The 18,340-nt window shown below is 37.9% G+C and overlaps 1 protein-coding gene across 5 annotated transcripts in view; it reads left to right on the top strand.

Moving 5' to 3' along the window:
• The window catches only part of Lztr1 (Leucine zipper like transcription regulator 1), a 609,234-nt gene that overhangs the window by 542,632 nt on the left and 48,262 nt on the right, over window positions 1-18,340 (top strand). The window contains exon 20 of one of the 5 annotated variants that reach the window (XM_090374225.1): window positions 5,242-5,338. The exons of the other annotated variants lie outside the window; for them this stretch is intronic. Within the exon in view, the coding sequence (XP_090230351.1) occupies window positions 5,242-5,322 (81 nt within the window). The 3' untranslated portion in view covers window positions 5,323-5,338. Of the gene's footprint in view, window positions 1-5,241; window positions 5,339-18,340 lie in introns of those variants that run through there. 5 annotated transcript variants of the gene reach the window in all.

The raw sequence follows: 18,340 nt of genomic DNA, 5'->3' as shown, positions 1-18,340 counted from the left end.
AGAACTAAGCCAACAGAAGGAGTAGGAGAAAGAAAAAGATGAAGAGCCTTCTTTAAAATCTATGAATACAAGTGATCTACAAGTATCCTTTCAGCCGTGGAGATCCTCGCTGATGAGCTCTGTGAGATTTACAACTGGGAGTGGAGTGCAAAAGTGAAAAGGAGTATAATTGTATCCATTGGCTCTTATTCTGATATTCTCAAAGAAAGAAAGAGTAAATCTCAACAGTCAACACTGTATGCTTTCTTCAAAAAAAAGGGAAGATCCTCAACCAGGGACTTCATCAGAGAAGTAAAATCTCTGCATTGCGTCACTGTCAAAAAAGATCGGTGGAAGGGCATTACAGTGGCGCTTACAAAAACTTCGGTCTGGGCTTCAGACATATCAAAGTAATGTACAAGATTTAATTATGAATTTTTTTTATTTAATTAAATTTAGTTTGGTTATTTTATACTGTATTATAAATGTAGTATTCATAAAAATGCTGTTTTTACATTCATGGCATTCATTATTATTTAAATATAATAATATTATCTCAATTATATCAATTTTGAGAGGGCCTGGAACATAACTCATTGACTTACATTATATAATTGGGTTCATTTTGCACCTTTTTTTTTTTTTTTTTTTTTTTTTTTTGTGACACTTCTTCCAGGAATGATACCCCATCATAAACCGAGGGCTACCTGTATTCTGTTATTTTTACTTCTGTAATATATTTGAAGTTCAAATCTTGCCTTAATTTTGGTTGTTACAAGATCCTCTTTGAATACTTTGTCTGAGGATACCATGACTCAGATCTAAATGGCTGATGTGAGTCATGAGTTCATCACTTATATATAGCCTGTGGCATATATTCTAGAGTCAGTGTAATAACTCAGTGTAACCCAAGCTGAATCGATGATTCTTCTCTTTGTTCATGATGTAAGATGCACCAATGTCAGATTAAAACAGTGCATTATTAGATGAATTTGGGTCATTGAAGAAATGGGTGCTTGCCCTGGAGACAAATAAAACTAGTAACTTCTCAGGGACTGAAGTAACTAGTGACCTGCTATGTGCATACTGCTCTGGCTCAAGAAGATTTAGTTTATTGGGAGGCTCATTATTTTCCAGGAGCAACGGTTGATGATGTTACCAAACAAATTGTCAGATTTTGAGGGGAGAAGGATTTTAAAGAGAACATTATTATTCATGTAGGGAGTAATGATATTAAACCAATATAAGCTGACGATTTTTAGAATAAATATAGGACCACACTGAAAAAAATTCCATGAGTTGTCAAAACGTGTATTGTCTATTCTGCTCAGACACAATAGGAGGGACTGTGTGCTTGAAAGCCTTGTTGGATTACTCTGAGGGACTCTGCAAGGCTTTTGGGGAAAAATTTTTTATCAGTTTGGCCTACACTTCTATTTAGAAGGAATCTGATTTGTAGAGATGGGATTCGTTTGAAAAGCATAATTGGTCCTCCAGTTTCCAGCCAGTGCGTGGTTAACACTGCAGCATTCGCTTTCGACAACAATTATCAATAAGGAGAGGATTATTTTATTATTATGTATATATTAATATATACAGGGTGTTTCAGTTAAACGTTTCAGAACTTCTAAGAGAGGGTACATCCTGACAACTCGAAATCATATAGCAATGTGGGGTCGGAAATGCTTTCCTGAAGCGGTATTGTACACAGAAGTCGTCGTGCGACGTCGTGCAGCACAGATTCGATTTTCGGTCAATGTATGGGCCGGTATTATGGGAGATCACCTCGTCGGACCTTACCTGTTACCGTGTCGTCTAACCGGACCTATCTACTTGATCTTTCTGCAGCAAGTATTGCCACAACTTCTGAGAGATGAACAGATTTCTGCATCGACGCAACAGACAATGTGGTTCCAACACGATGGAGCCCCTGCCCATTATAGCGGAGATGTTCGTAACTACCTGGATGTCACATTTGGTCAACAGTGGATCGGACGTGGTGGTCCCGTGCGTTGGCCTGCTCGGTCACCCGACCTATCATGTCTTGATTTTTATTTCTGGGGTCATATGAAATCGCTAGTTTATGACACCCCTGTTGACAATGCTGAGGAGCTGGTTGCAAGAATCGCAGTAGCTGCAGAAGAAATTCGAAATTCGCCTGGAGTATTCCAGAATGTTCGGATGTCCATGCGTCGGAGATGTGAGGCGTGCATTGTAGCCCGTGGAAGAAACTTCGAACACTTACTTTAATCCATGTACCTTTTGCTTCTTTTCATGTATTATTAAAACGATTTCTCACTTACGGTCTCTTTTCTTTTTATGGTGCTTCTGTGTACAACACCGCTTCAGGAAAGCATTTCCGACCCCACATTGCTATATGATTTCGAGTTGTCAGGATGTACCCTACCCCTCTTAGAAGTTCTGAAACGTTTAACTGAAACACCCTGTATAGTATAAATTTTACGTAAATGGTTGTTATTGTTTCCCTCACACATTATGCAGCATTTTCATCACATGTAAACTGGTCCTTTACACTACTATGTTGTTTGTCTGGATATACACCTTTTTTTATTTAGAGTGTACACATTATTATATGAAATTTAATTCATAGTTAGTAATTCAATTTCTAATTACATTTTACTCCATAGCACCAGAACCACAGTTTTTGCCTATGCTAATTCTAAAGTCATAGGACAGTAAACCCTCAATTTAACGGACTAATAAGGGTGAAGGGGTGTCTGTTAATGCTGAAAGTCCGTTAAATCGAATGTAACCTGGGTGGGGGGGGGCTATTTTTTATTGTTCTTAATGTAAAGCTTTTTTTTTACAATATACAGTACTGTACAATATAAAATTATTTTGCAATTTCGCCTTTGATTTACAGATATCAGAAACGGTTTGTTTTTTTTTACGCCATAAATTTCACAAAGAGTGCTACTGGGATGCCTTGTTCTAATTTCTCAATTAGCTCTAATTTCTGTGCCACATTTAAGTTCACATGCTTTCTTTTAACTCCTCTATCACTTGATGCCATTTTAAATTGTAAGGATTGCAAAATTATTTAAAAAGTAAAGTCACAATTCAGAAATCTCAGAAACACTCTGTATACAACCTGACTGCACAATAGCTTGAAGCAGACAGACTGAGTCGGTAGACCTGCAGTTTAGTGTCCCAAATCACATTCAGCTCACAAGTCACTGCCTGCTCTTATCTGTTATCTGAAATCTGGGAAAACAGCTATTTGAACACATTTTCAGAAAGAATAAAAAACAGTTTTCTGACTACAATTTCCTGAATTTGATTATAAAAATAAAAGTAGGTAATTATCAAAACAATAATGGAAATAGGTAATTATTATTCATTTTTAATTAATGATCACACTGAAGTTTTGTATAACCTAAAAAAAATAATATGGTCGGGATTAATATGTACATTACTGTATTATTATTTGTCTGGTCCGTTAAATCCGAAATCTGTTATATCGGGGTTTGTTAAATCGAGGGTTTACTGTATTTTGTTTTGTTTGGTTTTCTTAATTTTCTATTTTGATCTACTTGCACCAGCAGAAATGTATGAAACGTTATGGCTCCAGTGGATTATCATAGTTGTGGTCCCCTGATGAAGTCTGCAATTATGTTCAATCCCATTTTATCTTACTTTTCTTTCTTCCCAGCATTGAAAAATATCAATGCGGGAAGAATGGCATATTATTATCAGCAGCAATGAGTCACATTACTGAAAAATCTGCACAATGTTCACACTCTAAATATATATATATATATATCAGTGCCGGTAATCTAAATTAAATATAATCATTATCACATTTAATATGTATTATGTCACTACATTAATCAGATCATTAGGATTTTTATATCATTTTTTGTTTTGTTTCCCTTCCTCACCTCTCCTTCCCTTCTCTTCCTTTCCCTTCTTGTCATAGGTTAGCATCTTGTTGGTATCAGGTAGAATCAACATCTCTACTTCTTACATTACATTAGCATTAGCATTAGAAGAGGCATACAATGCAAGAAAGCAAGCTTATGCAGCATCAGCCAACAAAAAAAAAAAAAAAAAAAAAAAAAGGCCTTTTTGTTGGTATGCCAGAAGACAGGAAGGTGTGTTTTCGTGATTCCCTTCATAGCATGTGGTGGTTCTGAAGGGTAAACCAACATAGGTTTTAATCTGAAAGTTCCTGAAGCATTGCCACTCAACAACAAAGTCAAATGGTGTTTGACTGCTTTGAGCCTAGAGGCAGGACGTTCTTCATGAGCAATGAAGGAATGGTTGGGCAGCTTTTTCCAGTAGAGGCCTGTTTCGTCTACATTAAAAACTAAGTCTGGGGTAAGCTTTTCTTCATCAACAAAGTTTTTGAAAATAAATTGCAAATTCATTTGCAGCTGTAATATTAGCACTAACTGCTTCTCCTGACATTTTAACATTATGGATTTTTGTTCTGTTCTTGAATCTAAAAAACTATCCTCTATTAGCAGTAAAATCATTAGAACCATCCTCTTCACCGCTTAACTCATCAAACAAAGATTTTTCTTTATACCTGATAAGTGATTCTGTTAGAGGAAGATGACTCTGGGTCATATCGTCAATCCACAGGACAAGCAGCTTTTCCATTTTTTCAACTGTTTTATTCCGGGAACAGGTGTAGTTAAGAGGGTCCTGAACCCAATATGGACTGCTGATTGGGAAGATTGTTTTGTGTTCTCAGCATTTTTCATTATAGTTGATGGTGCTAAATTGAAGGCATGACACACATCTGACCGAGTTTCACCTTTCTCCATTCTCCGAATAACCCCCATTTTTTCTTCGATTGTCAATGATTTACGTTGTTTTTTAGTCTCTTGTCCAGGCACACTTGATAATACATACTTTTTGGGGGCATGGCAGTAGATATGTACAGTATCTGTAATATTTGAAAATACATATTAATAAAAAGAAGACTGCAAGGTGGACCACAAGCACAATAAACATCTAGAAAAACTGAGAGCAACTAGGAGGGAAAAAGAAAGCATTGTTAAAGGGACTGGATAGTGGGAGTAGGACCAATCAGACTTAACCTTTCAGCATCCTGTACTCTAGACACCAGTGCATGTTTGTCAGTTCACTTGCAGTTAGTCCATGGTTAATGTAATTTGCTTTTTCTCGTCGCATTTTATATTCCACTTTTTTGTTTAATTATTTAAATTTTAGGTTGTAGTTTATCATTTAGTATTATAGTTTTATTACAATGTCGGGACCATCTATGTCTAGGAAGTCAGGCAGAGTCATGACTCATCACCCTCTCCAATCATGATCTACGAGAGGCGCAAAAGTGAAGTGGGTGTACATTGAAGTGGCATAAACCAAGTCCAACCTGCATTTCCCTGGAACAAAAGTCAAACTAACAGGTCTGTAATTACTCATGTCATCCTTTGATCCCTTTTTTGAATTAGAGTTACATTTGCACATCTCCAGTCTGTGGGGACTTCCCCTGAGTCCAAGGATGCTCTCATAATTATGGCTAAGGATTTGCTTACTTCCTTTGCTGCCTCCTTTAATATAACTGGATAGATCCTATCCACCCCAGGTGCCTTCCTTATGTTTAACTTCAACAATTTCTGCTCCACTTTGATCTCAGTTATTTCAAAATCATTAAGCACCCAATTACAGTTTGATAAAGTTCTGGCCTTCTCCTCCTTGAATAACTCCTCATGTGTGAATGTAGATGCAAAATACTCATTTAGTTTGGCAGCTATCTGAGAATGATCATCTACAGTCAAACCATTGATATCAAGTGGACCAAACTGATTCATCCCCTTCCTTTTAGAGTTTATATAAGTAAAGAAGTCTTTGCTGTTTTCTTTGTATCCTTTGTCAACGATTTCTCATAATCTGCCTTCACTTGCCTAACCTCCTTTGTGACTTGATTACAGACTAGCTTATATCTACCATATGCTTCTGTGCTGCCTGATAATTTATATGTATCCCATGCATTTTTCTTCTCTGCCACAAATCTCATTAGTTTATCTGACATACATTTGGAAGGTACTTCACAGTTTATCAAATCATATATTTGCTAAACTCAGTTATAAAATATTGAATAAATTAACTAAAGATATTTTTTTTTAAAATGAAAGCAGAAAGGACTAAGGTAAAGAAAGCCAACATGAGAACGACGAGAAACATCGGATAACTTACGTGGAAAATTAGTTTCCAGACACCGGACTCTGCTCACTCGGTATACAGACAAATCCTTCTCAATTTCGGTCTGGAGCCGAAATTGAGAAGGATATATTGATTGACAGGTAGGCGTGGCAAATGATGAAATGATTGGTGGTGGGCGTGACAGAGGACAAGCTATTGTGTAGTCATTGTTTAGGTTGGCATTATAATGTGTATTTATGAGTTAAGAATGGTGCGTAATAGTTTTGTAATGAACGGTAAACAGGTAATAGTAGCGATGAATCTTTTAAATATGGAAGAAATTTGTAAGGAAAATAAAATGTTGGTTGATTTTTTGATGAAAACTAAATTAATAAAAGTTTCGTTCTGTTCATTTTTATTTTCTTCGTTATGTTTTTTCTCATTATTAAAAGCAGATTTTTGGAGTTTATGAGTGTTTTTACTATACTGTTGATTTAGGTTTGGTTACGAAAAAAAAAGGAAAAGGTTTCTTTATTTTTTATTATATTTCGTAACTTGACTTTAATTGGTAGGTTAGGAAATAATAGAAACGGTTTCCTTATATTTAGTGGCCTAACCTTAAACGTTAGGTTAGGAAATAATATAAAAAAAGAAAGAAAGATTCTATATGTATATATACAGGGTGTTTCAGTTAAACGTTTCAGAACTTCTAAGAGGGGTAGGGTACATCCTGACAACTCGAAATCATATAGCAATGTGGGGTCGGAAATGCTTTCCTGAAGCGGTGTTGTACACAGAAGCACCATAAAGAAAAGAGACCGTAAGTGAGAAATCGTTTTAATAATACATGAAAAGAAGCAAAAGGTACATGGATTAAAGTAAGCGTTCGAAGTTTCTTCCACGGGCTACAATGCACGCCTCACATCTCCGACGCATGGACATCCGAACATTCTGGAATACTCCAGGCGAATTTCGAATTTCTTCGGCAGCTACTGCGATTCTTGAAACCAGCTCCTCAGCATTGTCAACAGGGGTGTCATAAACTAGCGATTTCATATGACCCCAGAAATAAAAATCAAGACATGATAGGTCGGGTAACCGAGCAGGCCAACGCACGGGACCACCACGTCCCGTGCGTTGGCCTGCGAGATCACCTCATCGGACCTTACCTGTTACCGTGTTGTCTAACCGGACCTATCTACTTGATCTTTCTGCAGCAAGTATTGCCACAACTTTTGAGAGATGAACAGATTTCTGCATCGACGCAACAGACAATGTGGTTCCAACACGATGGAGCCCCTGCCCATTATAGCGGAGATGTTCGTAACTACCTGGATGTCACATTTGGTCAACAGTGGATCGGACGTGGTGGTCCCGTGCGTTGGCCTGCTCGGTCACCCGACCTATCATGTCTTGATTTTTATTTCTGGGGTCATATGAAATCGCTAGTTTATGACACCCCTGTTGACATTGCTGAGGAGCTGGTTTCAAGAATCGCAGTAGCTGCCGAAGAAATTCGAAATTCGCCTGGAGTATTCCAGAATGTTCGGATGTCCATGCGTCGGAGATGTGAGGCGTGCATTGTAGCCCGTGGAAGAAACTTCGAACGCTTACTTTAATCCATGTACCTTTTGCTTCTTTTCATGTATTATTAAAACGATTTCTCACTTACGGTCTCTTTTCTTTATGGTGCTTCTGTGTACAACACCGCTTCAGGAAAGCATTTCCGACCCCACATTGCTATATGATTTCGAGTTGTCAGGATGTACCCTACCCCTCTTAGAAGTTCTGAAACGTTTAACTGAAACACCCTGTATATAGTGAATAACTGTTGAGGTGTTGATTGACATTATGATACGTGTTTATCTGCACGAGTATCTTTAAAAATAAAAGTACAGTAATAAAAAAATAATATTTTGTTAATAAACAAGTTATGCGCTAGTCCACGTGATTCTAAAGAAGAAAAGTTAGGTTACCCCCTCCATTTCGGGAGGGGGTTCAAGCTCCCATGGGATTCAAGTGGAGGTAACCTGACCTTTTTTCACTATTATAGAAAGCATTCATTAGGACAAGTATAAGTATTAGTGCTTCTGAGTGCTACTAAAATTATACTAACCCGATGGCGCCTCCATAACCAGGTGGGAAGGAGCAGCAGTGCGTAGCACACGCTTCTTGATTAGACCGGGGTACGAGCCTGTGCCCACCAAATACAGAGGATGCGGAAAGGTCAAGGAATGACCATCGCATATCCCCAGAGCAATATGGCCTTAGTTGCTAATGCTCCTAAAAACCAAACAACAAACAAACAACTAACCCGATGTTATCATGTGTTGTGTTGTGTTGTGTTCGCGCACCAATCAGCACATTGTTTGCCACACCTACTTGTCAATCAGTATATCATTCTCGACTTTGCTCCAGACCAATAACACCTACCGTCTGTTTACCGAGCGAGCAGCGCTAGAGTGCCATTTCGGGAAACTAATTTTCCACTTAATTTATCCGACTTTTCTCGTCGTTCTTGTGTTGGCTTTCTTTACCTTCATTGCAGAAAGATACTTCACAGACACTACACAACATTGTTGATTCTATTTAGGGCACAAGTAACAGAAGCTTGCTAAACAACAGTGACAGCTGTGAACTCTTTGGATTTTCAACCTCATTTTGCCTTTTTTGTAGTTGATTTGATCCTTCTATGTTTCAACACCATAGTATAGTTGGTGGCAAAGTGTTTCTCTGTCTTTTTCTTTTTTTAAAAAAATTAATAAAACTTTTTTTTTTTTTTTAACCTGCAGATTTCTCTTTATTTTCATTAACAAATTGGTCATAAGGTGTGCTGTGGTAGTCTACATTGCAAAATAGAAAGACAATAACAGCATTGCTCCCTGTTGTGCAGTCATTCATTGTATTCATGTAGTGTGAAGCTATTTAACACTGTCTTTTAATAAGTTGCCAAAGAAACACAATAAAAACTCTCAGAATGCATATATGCAAAATTTTTCTATGTATTGTAAAATCTGAAAAAGCTTTCCATATGTAGATGTGATTTTTTAATTTCAATGTAATCAGATATTTGCAAGCAAATAAGCCATAAATGACAGCATGTATTGCAAAGAAAGGAATGGTAATACATGCAATACATGCATGTATTGCAAAGAAAGGAATGGTAATGATGATTTAAATCGTGCCAAATGTTTATTTACCCTAGAATCTTTTGTCCTAGAATATAATCTTCCTTTGAGTTGTGCCTGTAGGCACGTAGTTCAGAAATACGTTTTTCCAATAGTGAAATTGCACAGATAGGAAAAGTAAAGAGGTAATGATGGATATGAAAAATGAGCCACTTTCAATTGCTGCAGATGGCAGTATCAGAGTGATTATAAGAATTAGCGTTGTGGTGACCTTTTTTAATAAAAAAATATATTAAAAAATGTCAAACTTGCACTGAGAGCAGCTACTCTCAGTGCAAGCGCTGGAAGGTGGCTGTACAGGGTACAATATTGGACATCTTTTGAATAAGCCGAAAGCATGTGAGATTCCTTAAAGAAACTGCCCATCACTTAGTGTTGATAATGCATCTGTTACAGTAGACTTAAAAACTGGAGCAGCAAGGGTATTAAAAGAGATTGAGCATTTTGTGGTAATAAACTGTCATTATTGTCTTATTAATATGTAGGCTGAAAAGGAAGATGCATGCCTTGTGAAAGTGGATGAATTTGAGGGATTCTTTGTACACAAGTTTCTAATTCATGTTAGTATTGTTGAAGAAATAAAAAAAAGATTTTGAAGCATGTGTGTGTGCATTTCTGTCTTTGATTAAATGTATAGAACAGTGGCTAGACTGATAAAATAGTGGTATCCTTTGACAATCTGTTTAAAGAAGAATGTAGAAGTAGTCAAAAAAAAGCCATATAAACATTTAGAGTTACTAAATTGAAAAGTGCAACAAACAGTCACTAATGAGTGGTGCTTACCCTGACTTGTGTTCAAATTTGGTTCACGATGCAAAAGTTTTGAAAGGTACATTGGTGAACTTCTGAATTTCAAGCAAGAACTGGACAAACTTTTGGAGTGAATGGATGGGTGAGATGGGAAGTGTTTGTTTGTTTTTTTTTTGGCTGTATAAGCTTGCTTTCTTGCATCATATGTCTCTACTAATACTAATGCAAACTTCTGTTAAAACCTATCCTAAACAGGCCAGCCAAGCTGATAACTCAGCATGTTATCCTTACTCATGCACAAAATGTGTCTTTGGGTTTCTTTCTTCTGGATTGAATAAAGCAATTTGCTTGTTTCTTTTAAATGTTATGCCAGTGTTTGAAAATCCAAACTTAGCTCTTCAATCCAATGTATCTCACATCCATGCATGAGGTCATTACTCCTTGATATGTTGAAGAATGTTATGTGTAAATTAATTTTAAATCTTCCACTTCCATTTTCGGAATTTATTACCATAAGAGACTAAACCAGAAGGATGAGTGTAACTTAGCTATAGGCATTTCTACTGCTAAGATCATGGAGAGTATAAAACAGGTGAAGATTCTGTTGTTTTGCCTGGTGAGAAATAACTTTGTGGTTGTATGTGACTACATGGTGCACAATTTCCCAATGAAAAATGAAAAAAATTATTTCCCAATTATAAATGCTGAGATAGCACAAATTTCCTGAACTGACAGGGCATCATTTTCAAATTTAAAGTTCTTTGTACACAAGTTTCTAATACATGTTGGTATTGTTGAAGATAAAGAAAGGGATGCTGCATAGGTGTTTTTTTACATTAGTTCTTTCAGTTTCAGTGTGAGAAGCTGTCAGATGCTATTATGAAAGAAGAAAGAATTAATGTAGTGGTCTCTTTTTGGGGGAACTATCAATTGCACAAGAAAGTTCGAAATGGAATACATTATCCCAATTCCTCATAGCACTGCTGATTATGAGAGAATATTTATCCAGTTCAGAAAACCAAAAACTGGATTCACATCTTCTCTTTCAAGTGAAGCTTTGAAATTCTCTTGATAGCCAAGTTTATACAACAGGGTCGTTGTTATGAACAAAACTTTGTCTCAGCATTTCTGAAGAGAACAAAGTCTTCAACATTATTTTTGTCAATGCTCAAAACCAGTTGATATCTAACAGAATATCCAAGCAGAAATCCACATTTAAAAAAACGTTAGGCAAGCTAATATTTAAAAGTATACATGCTAATTAACAATCCTATGGCCTTATTTTGATATAAAATGTGTATTTTTTGAGTGCAGTTTAATCTTGAAATTAATTCTAATTTCTGGAAAATCTCCTGTTTTCTACTGCTTAAGATTCTGTGCAATGATTCCTTATCTTTTGTCACTCAAGTCATACCTGAAGTTAAAAGATGCATATTCACAGCACACCTAAATAGTAATTGCCACTTAACTTGATGGTGTTTTTCCTAATCTCATGGTGCACTTGAAAAGAGACACAGCACATCAATGTGCCAGGGCACACAGGTTGGGAACCACTGACCCAGAAGGCCAAGGGAATCATGTGCAATTTGTGTAGTGCTCTAAAAGCAAATAAAGTTCATTTTTTAGTTAAATTGTCTTTCTCTCTTTAGTTTCTATAAAATAGTTCTATGTTTCAAAAGTTTCAAGCAAGTGCCCAGAAAAGAAATTCACCTTTATTTTCTTTTACTTATTTTGCTAACTCTAATAACCACTTGGCAACCTGGCCACACTGCTCCTGCCTCCCTATGGCCGGGCCAGAAACCCCAAGAGAAAAAAGGAGTAAACATGGATGTCATCCAACCAGAAGACATGAATGTCAGATGAACTAAAGAGACATATGGCAGAGAAGAAAAATGCATGGGATACATACAAATTAACACGTGACACAGAAGCCTATGATAGATACAAGTTGATCTGTAACCAAGTTACAAAGGAGGTTAGGTAGGCGAAGGCATATTACGTGAAATCTTTGGCAAGGGATGCAAAGAAAAACAGCAAAGAGTTCTTTACTTATGTAAATTCTAGAAGGAAGGGGATGAATCAGATTGGTCCACTTGATATCGATGGGTCAACTGTTGATGATCCTGCTCAGGTAGCTAACAAACTAAATGAATATTTTGCATCGACATTCACACATAAGGAGTTATTCAGCGAGGGGAATGCCAGAGGTGTATTCAAATCTGGCAGTAAGCTAGAGAATCTTGTAATAACTGAGAGTAAAGTGGAGGAGAAATTGTTGAAGATAAACACAAGAAAGGCACCTGGGGTGGATGGGATCTATCCAGTTATATTAAAGGAGGCAGCAAAGGAAGTAAGCAAATCCTTAGCCATAATTATGAGAGCTTCCTTGGACTCAGGGGAGGTACCCATGGACTGGAGATGTGCAAATGTGACCCTAATTCACAAAGGAGGATCAAAGGCTGACACAAGTAATTATAGACCTGTGAGTTTAACTTCTGTTCCCGGAAAATTAATGGAGGCACTGGTTAAAGAAGCACTGCAGGATCATCTAGACAAGGCTTCAGTTATAGCTCGAACACAGCATGGTTTTGTTAAGGGGAAGTCTTGCCTGACCAATTTGATTGGATACTATGATGCAGTCACAAAAGAATTCGATGCAGGGAATAACTTTGATATTATATACTTGGATCTTAGAAAGGCTTTTGATACTGTTGCACATGGAAGACTGCTGCACAAATTGGAGCAGTGTGGCATTGGAGGAAAATTGCTGCTATGGATAAAGGGGTGGTTGAGGTGGAAAAGCCAGAGAGTGGTAATCAATGAACACTGCTCATCGTGGACTAATGTTATTAGTGGAGTCCCTCAAGGTTCAGTATTGGGTCCATTATTGTTTTCTGTATTTATAAATGATATTGATGATGGTATATCAAGCTTAATGTCCAAGTTTGCAGACGATACAAAGGTTGGCAGGGTTGTCAAGGACACTACTGACACTATGCTGCTGCAACAGGATCTGGAAAGGTTGAGCAGATGGGCTGAGAGGTGGCAAATGAAGTTTAACATTGACAAATGTAAAGTACTAAATATGGGGAACAGCAACCCCAGAGCAACGTATCAACTCTGTGATACTGCACTGGCAGTGGTAGAGAATGAAAGGGACCTGGGGGTGGTTGTGCAGGCAGATATGAAGTTCTCCGAGCAGTGCAGACGGGCTGCAAGAGTAGCTGATGATGTATTGTCAATGATATATAGGAATTTTCTAGCAGGGATAAGGAGGTGATTATTCCCGTGTATAAGGCAAAGGTCAGGCCACACCTAGAGTACTGTATACAGGCCTGGAGGCCTCATTTCAAGAAGCATGTAGAGCTGCTGGAACGAGTACAGAGAAGGGCAACAAGATTAGTGAATGGAACAAAGGGGGTGCTGTTACAAAGAAAGGCTTAAGTTTTGCAAATTACAGTGTCTGGAGACTAGGCATCAGTGAGGTGATCTGATAGAGGTGTATAAAACCTTGAATGGTTTGAGCATGCTCAATGCTGATGGGATTCTTCCTCTTGCTCAGAATAATCAGCTGAGAGGGCATAAATTCAAATTGAGGAAAGACAGATGTAGGATAGACGTGCAGAAATTTGCCTTTAGCCAGCGGGTGGATGTTTGGTGGAACAGACTTCCATCCCTTGTCGTGGAAGCTGATAGCCTAAATAAGTTTAAGGCTCAGCTGGACAGGTATTTCGAACGAACAGAGGGATGAAGTGGAAGTGGTTATTTTTTATTTATTTATTTTTTATTTATTTTTTTTTGGCTGATGCTGCATAAGCTTGCTTTCTTGCATCAAATGCCTCTACTAATGCTAATGCTAATGCCAATGGGATTCTTCCTCTTGCTCAGAATAATCACCTGAGAGGGCATAAATTCAAATTGAGGAAAGACAGATGTAGGATAGATGTGCAGAAGTTTGCCTTTAGTCAGCGGGTAGTTGGTTGGTGGAACAGACTTCCATCACTTGTTGTTGAAGTTGATAGCCTATACAAATTTAAAGCTCAGCTGGACAGGTATTTCGAACGAATGGAGGGGTGAAATGTGAGTGATGTTTTTTTTTTTTTTTTTTTTTGGATGATGCTGAATAAGCTTGCTTTCTTGCATCATATGCCTCTACTAATGCTAAAGACATAGTCAACAACTCAGCCAAGAGACAAAAAGCAGAAATGAACCAGTAAGTCACACAACTACTTCATAATACATTCTACTGGTTATGAAGTCCCCATTCTTCATACAGAAAGGGATAGTAGGAATAGCAGAGATGCCCACTTCAGTCAAACTTCTGAGCTCAGGAGACATTTTAATTGAAAACAGCCAACCCAAAACAGGCAGATTTACTAAAAACAACAAACTTTGGAGGAGTGTCAGTCACTGTAACCCCCATAGTCGATCTATTAGTTGTCGCAGAGGAGAAAATCAACAATAAACGAAAAAAAAAAGAGTGTCATTGGTGTGAAATGAATTTCCAAACAGGAAGTATAATCATGACTCTCAGCTCACCAAAACCACCAACATCAAGCAGGACATTTAAACTGCCACGTGAGAATGTGCATAACTAACCCAGTTAGATGTTATAAATGTCGGAGGTATGGACATTCACATACCACTTGTCAAGGATCATCAGCATGTGTCACATCTGGCCAAAAAGAGCATGACCAATGTGCAGCCACAAAGCTCCAGTGTCTTAACTGTAAAGAAGACCATCCAGCTTTCTCTAGATTACATGAAATCTTGAAAAGAGAAAAAGCAATTCAAAAATACAAAGCCAAACACAACACAGTACAACTTATCAAGAAGACAAGAAAACAATATAATCAGCAAACACAGGTAAACTATCTTATGCAATAATTATGCAGAAAAAACTGTTCAATTGGAACACAAACAAAAATATCAATTCCAGCAAAAGAATCCTTTTCCACTCAGGTTCGAGAACTTTTAAGTCAACAATCACACACAAAAAAATACACCCATCAGTGTTCCAACTAAAACTATCCCCATTTCTACATCAAAAAAGTAGAGAAACCCATTTTTTTTTTTTTTTTTTTTAAGAAAATCCCAAATACAAGAGGTATTAGAACCTCTACTACTTAATACGGTGCATGGGTTGGAGGTTAAGAAGATGAAAGAAGATATTTCTTGACATTAGACTTTAACTTCTGTAGACTGTAATTTTCAGGAAATACATATGAAGGAAGGTTGTTCCAGAAAACAGCAGTTGAATAAATAAACGAGGAAGATGAAAAGTTGGTTCTGTGAGTTCGAAGTTGGACAGTACATGGATGTTGGCTGGTGGCGGCACATGTTCCGACTGTTTTGAAAGAGAGCAGGAATTATAGAAGCTAATTCAGAAGAACAGTGCCCATGGAAATATCTGTAGAAAAGGCATGCAGCAGAAACAGTACATCTATGAGACAGCAAGTGGATAGGCTCTGTTAGAGATGAGTCATTAATTACCCTAACTGCCCTCTTCTGAATGGAATCTAGAAACCTGAGAGAGGTTTTGGAGGCACTGCCCCAGATGTGGGAACAATATTCCATGGTAGGGCGGATTTCAGATTTGTACAGAGTGAACAGCTGTTTGGAAGAAAAGTAACGCCGAGAGCAAAAGAGAAAACCAAGTTTTTTAGATGCAGAGGAAGCAATATTTCTAATGGGCTTGGCCTAGAGAGAGATTAGAAGTCAGGGTAATCCCAAAAAGAGATATATTATTTTGCTTAGAAATCGGAGTGTCACCAAAGATAAGCATAAGAGCAGAAAAATCCTTTTTGCGAGATATAAGACAGGACTGAGTGTTAGAAGGATTGAAATCAGCTAAGTTGTCTTTGCCCCATTGAAGAATTACTTGGAGATTGGCATTTAAGGAATTGGTAGTGGATATTCTGGTAGTTGAAGCTGATTGAGCAGGGTGAGGTTTCTGAAAATGCAATGTGCTATCATCAGCAAAACTATGGATATGATTTTCGGTCAATAGAAGGAGCTCATTAACATACAAAAGGAAAAGACTGGGGGAAAGAACTGAACCTTGGGGGACACCAGCATTAGTGGAGAAGTTAGAAGATAGAGAGCCATCTACCATCACCCTCAGTGAACAGTCAGAGAGAAAACTGACAAACCATAAGATGGACGCTTGTTTAGAAGATTTTATGCCAAACATGATCAAAAGCCTTTGAGAAGTCAAGGGCAACTGCTTGTGTTTCACTGAAATTTTCCATAGAATTTGTCCATAAATGGGTAACATAAGCCAGAATATCAACAGTGGGTTGACACTGATGGAATCCATATTGGCCATCATTGATCAGATGGAAGGTTTCTAGATAGTTTAAGAGTTGGTAGTTAATTGATTTCTCCATTACTTTAGAATGAGTAGAAGTAACTGCAATGGGACGATAAATGGATGGGAGGGATTTGTCACCCTTTTTAGGAACTGGCTGGATATGAGCAAATTTCCTTAGCACCTTTAGAATTAGAAAGTGAAAAAAAACAGCAAAGAACAGAAGTAAGTTCAGGAATGCAGGTTTTAAGAACAAGTGGAGAAATACCATCAGGACCTGGAGCTTCCTTAGCATCGAGATTTATCAAAATCCTTCTGACATCCTTTTTACGGAAGACCACAGGAGACACTGAATGGAGCATGCTGGGAATAGTGGGAGTTGTTTTACAAAATCCTTAATACATGTGTTGGAAGAAAAATGGGATGCTAGCAGGTTAGCTTTATCCTTGGCTGAAGTGACAATAGAACCATCTGGTTTTGATAGAGTCGGGAGCAGAGATGGGCAAAAGTTGCGGCCAATAGATTTGGCAAGAGACCAGAATGCTCGGCTACCATTAGGGCAAGAAGCAAGTTTTCTACACTTAGACTGTTCAAAATCTAGTTTGGACTGATTAATAACTGCTTTGGTGTAGGCAGAAAATGAAACTGAAGAATTGTAAACAAGCCAATTATGCTATGCAACATTCTTTTCTTGAACAGCCTTAGCACAATTATTGGAAAACCAAGGTTTAGATAAAGGACGAGATTTTAAGGTGGAGTGTGGAATAAAGGATTCCATTCCTGCAAGAATAATTTCACTGACACGATCTGAGCAAACGTTGCCATCAGCAGTTTTGAAACAGTAGTCTGACCAAGGAAAAGAAGAAACAGAATCTCGCAGATCATCCCATTCTGCATTCTTGTAATGCCAAACATGTGGTTCGGAATAGCCATGGGATAAAGGCTCCATTCGAGAAGAGACAATCACCAAGTTGTGATCTGTGAGGTGCCTAAAGGACCACTCACTTCGACTGAGTACTTAGAAGGGTTGTTTGTGAGAAAAAGATCAGGCGTGTTGGCTGTATGGTTAGGACTGTCCAGTATTCTTGTAGATAAATGAACAATCTGTGCAAGGTCATTAGTAATTGCAAAAGCCTCAGCATCTCGACCAGCTGGGTCTGCGTAACCAGAAAATGGAAGCTAGCTGGAGTTGTGAACATTAAAATCACCAAGGAAAATTACTTCACTATTAGGAAAGTTGGACTGGAGAAAGTCAATTTGCAAAGAGAGGAAGTCAAAGAGTTCCAAGTGATTAGTAGAGTTGGTTAGTAGAGACAGGATGAGGTAGAGAGACTTTAAGCCAGAGAAGATCGAAAAGAGGAGATTCCAAATCACCAAGTCTCTGACAGCGAATATCAGAACAACATATGCACAAGTGTACCACTTTTGAGGCAAAAGTAATCATACAGCAAATAATTTGGGCAACTGAGATGAGCAGTGGTTGAATCAACCAATAACTGAGATTCTGCCAGAAAAAGTACATGGGGTTTGGCAGACTGTAAGTGGAAATGGACATCATTGAGATTAGAACTGAGGCCACGTATATTTGGGAAATGAACTTGGAAGTGTTTAGGAGATTTAGATCTTTTCGCAAATAAGTTTTCTCTGTTAGGTTGACAATTCGTGGTGTATTCAGTAGTAAGAAAAAGTGGGGGGGGGGGGGAGACATGCTGTATAAAGTAATGAAATTTTTGGATATGGCGAACACATGGTAAGAATATACCCAGTTCCTTAATGTAATGTGGCCTCAACAATGCTCCCCGCATACACACTATTCGGACTCCCTCCATTCACTATCTGGCAGATTAGAAGCAGCAAGATTATACACTAGCTGATTCAGAAGCCTCCTAGAGAGTTACCAATAGGTTTGGTCCGGTCCGGTGTACTAACTAGCAGTCGACCTGTGAACACCGTTTTAGAGCTGTACCCTTGAAATAAG

Source organism: Mastigoproctus giganteus, chromosome 5, assembly GCF_048544385.1.
Source record: "Mastigoproctus giganteus isolate SK-2022 chromosome 5, ASM4854438v1, whole genome shotgun sequence".
Taxonomy (NCBI): domain Eukaryota; kingdom Metazoa; phylum Arthropoda; class Arachnida; order Uropygi; family Thelyphonidae; genus Mastigoproctus; species Mastigoproctus giganteus.
This window is presented reverse-complemented; position numbering and strand designations above follow the sequence as displayed.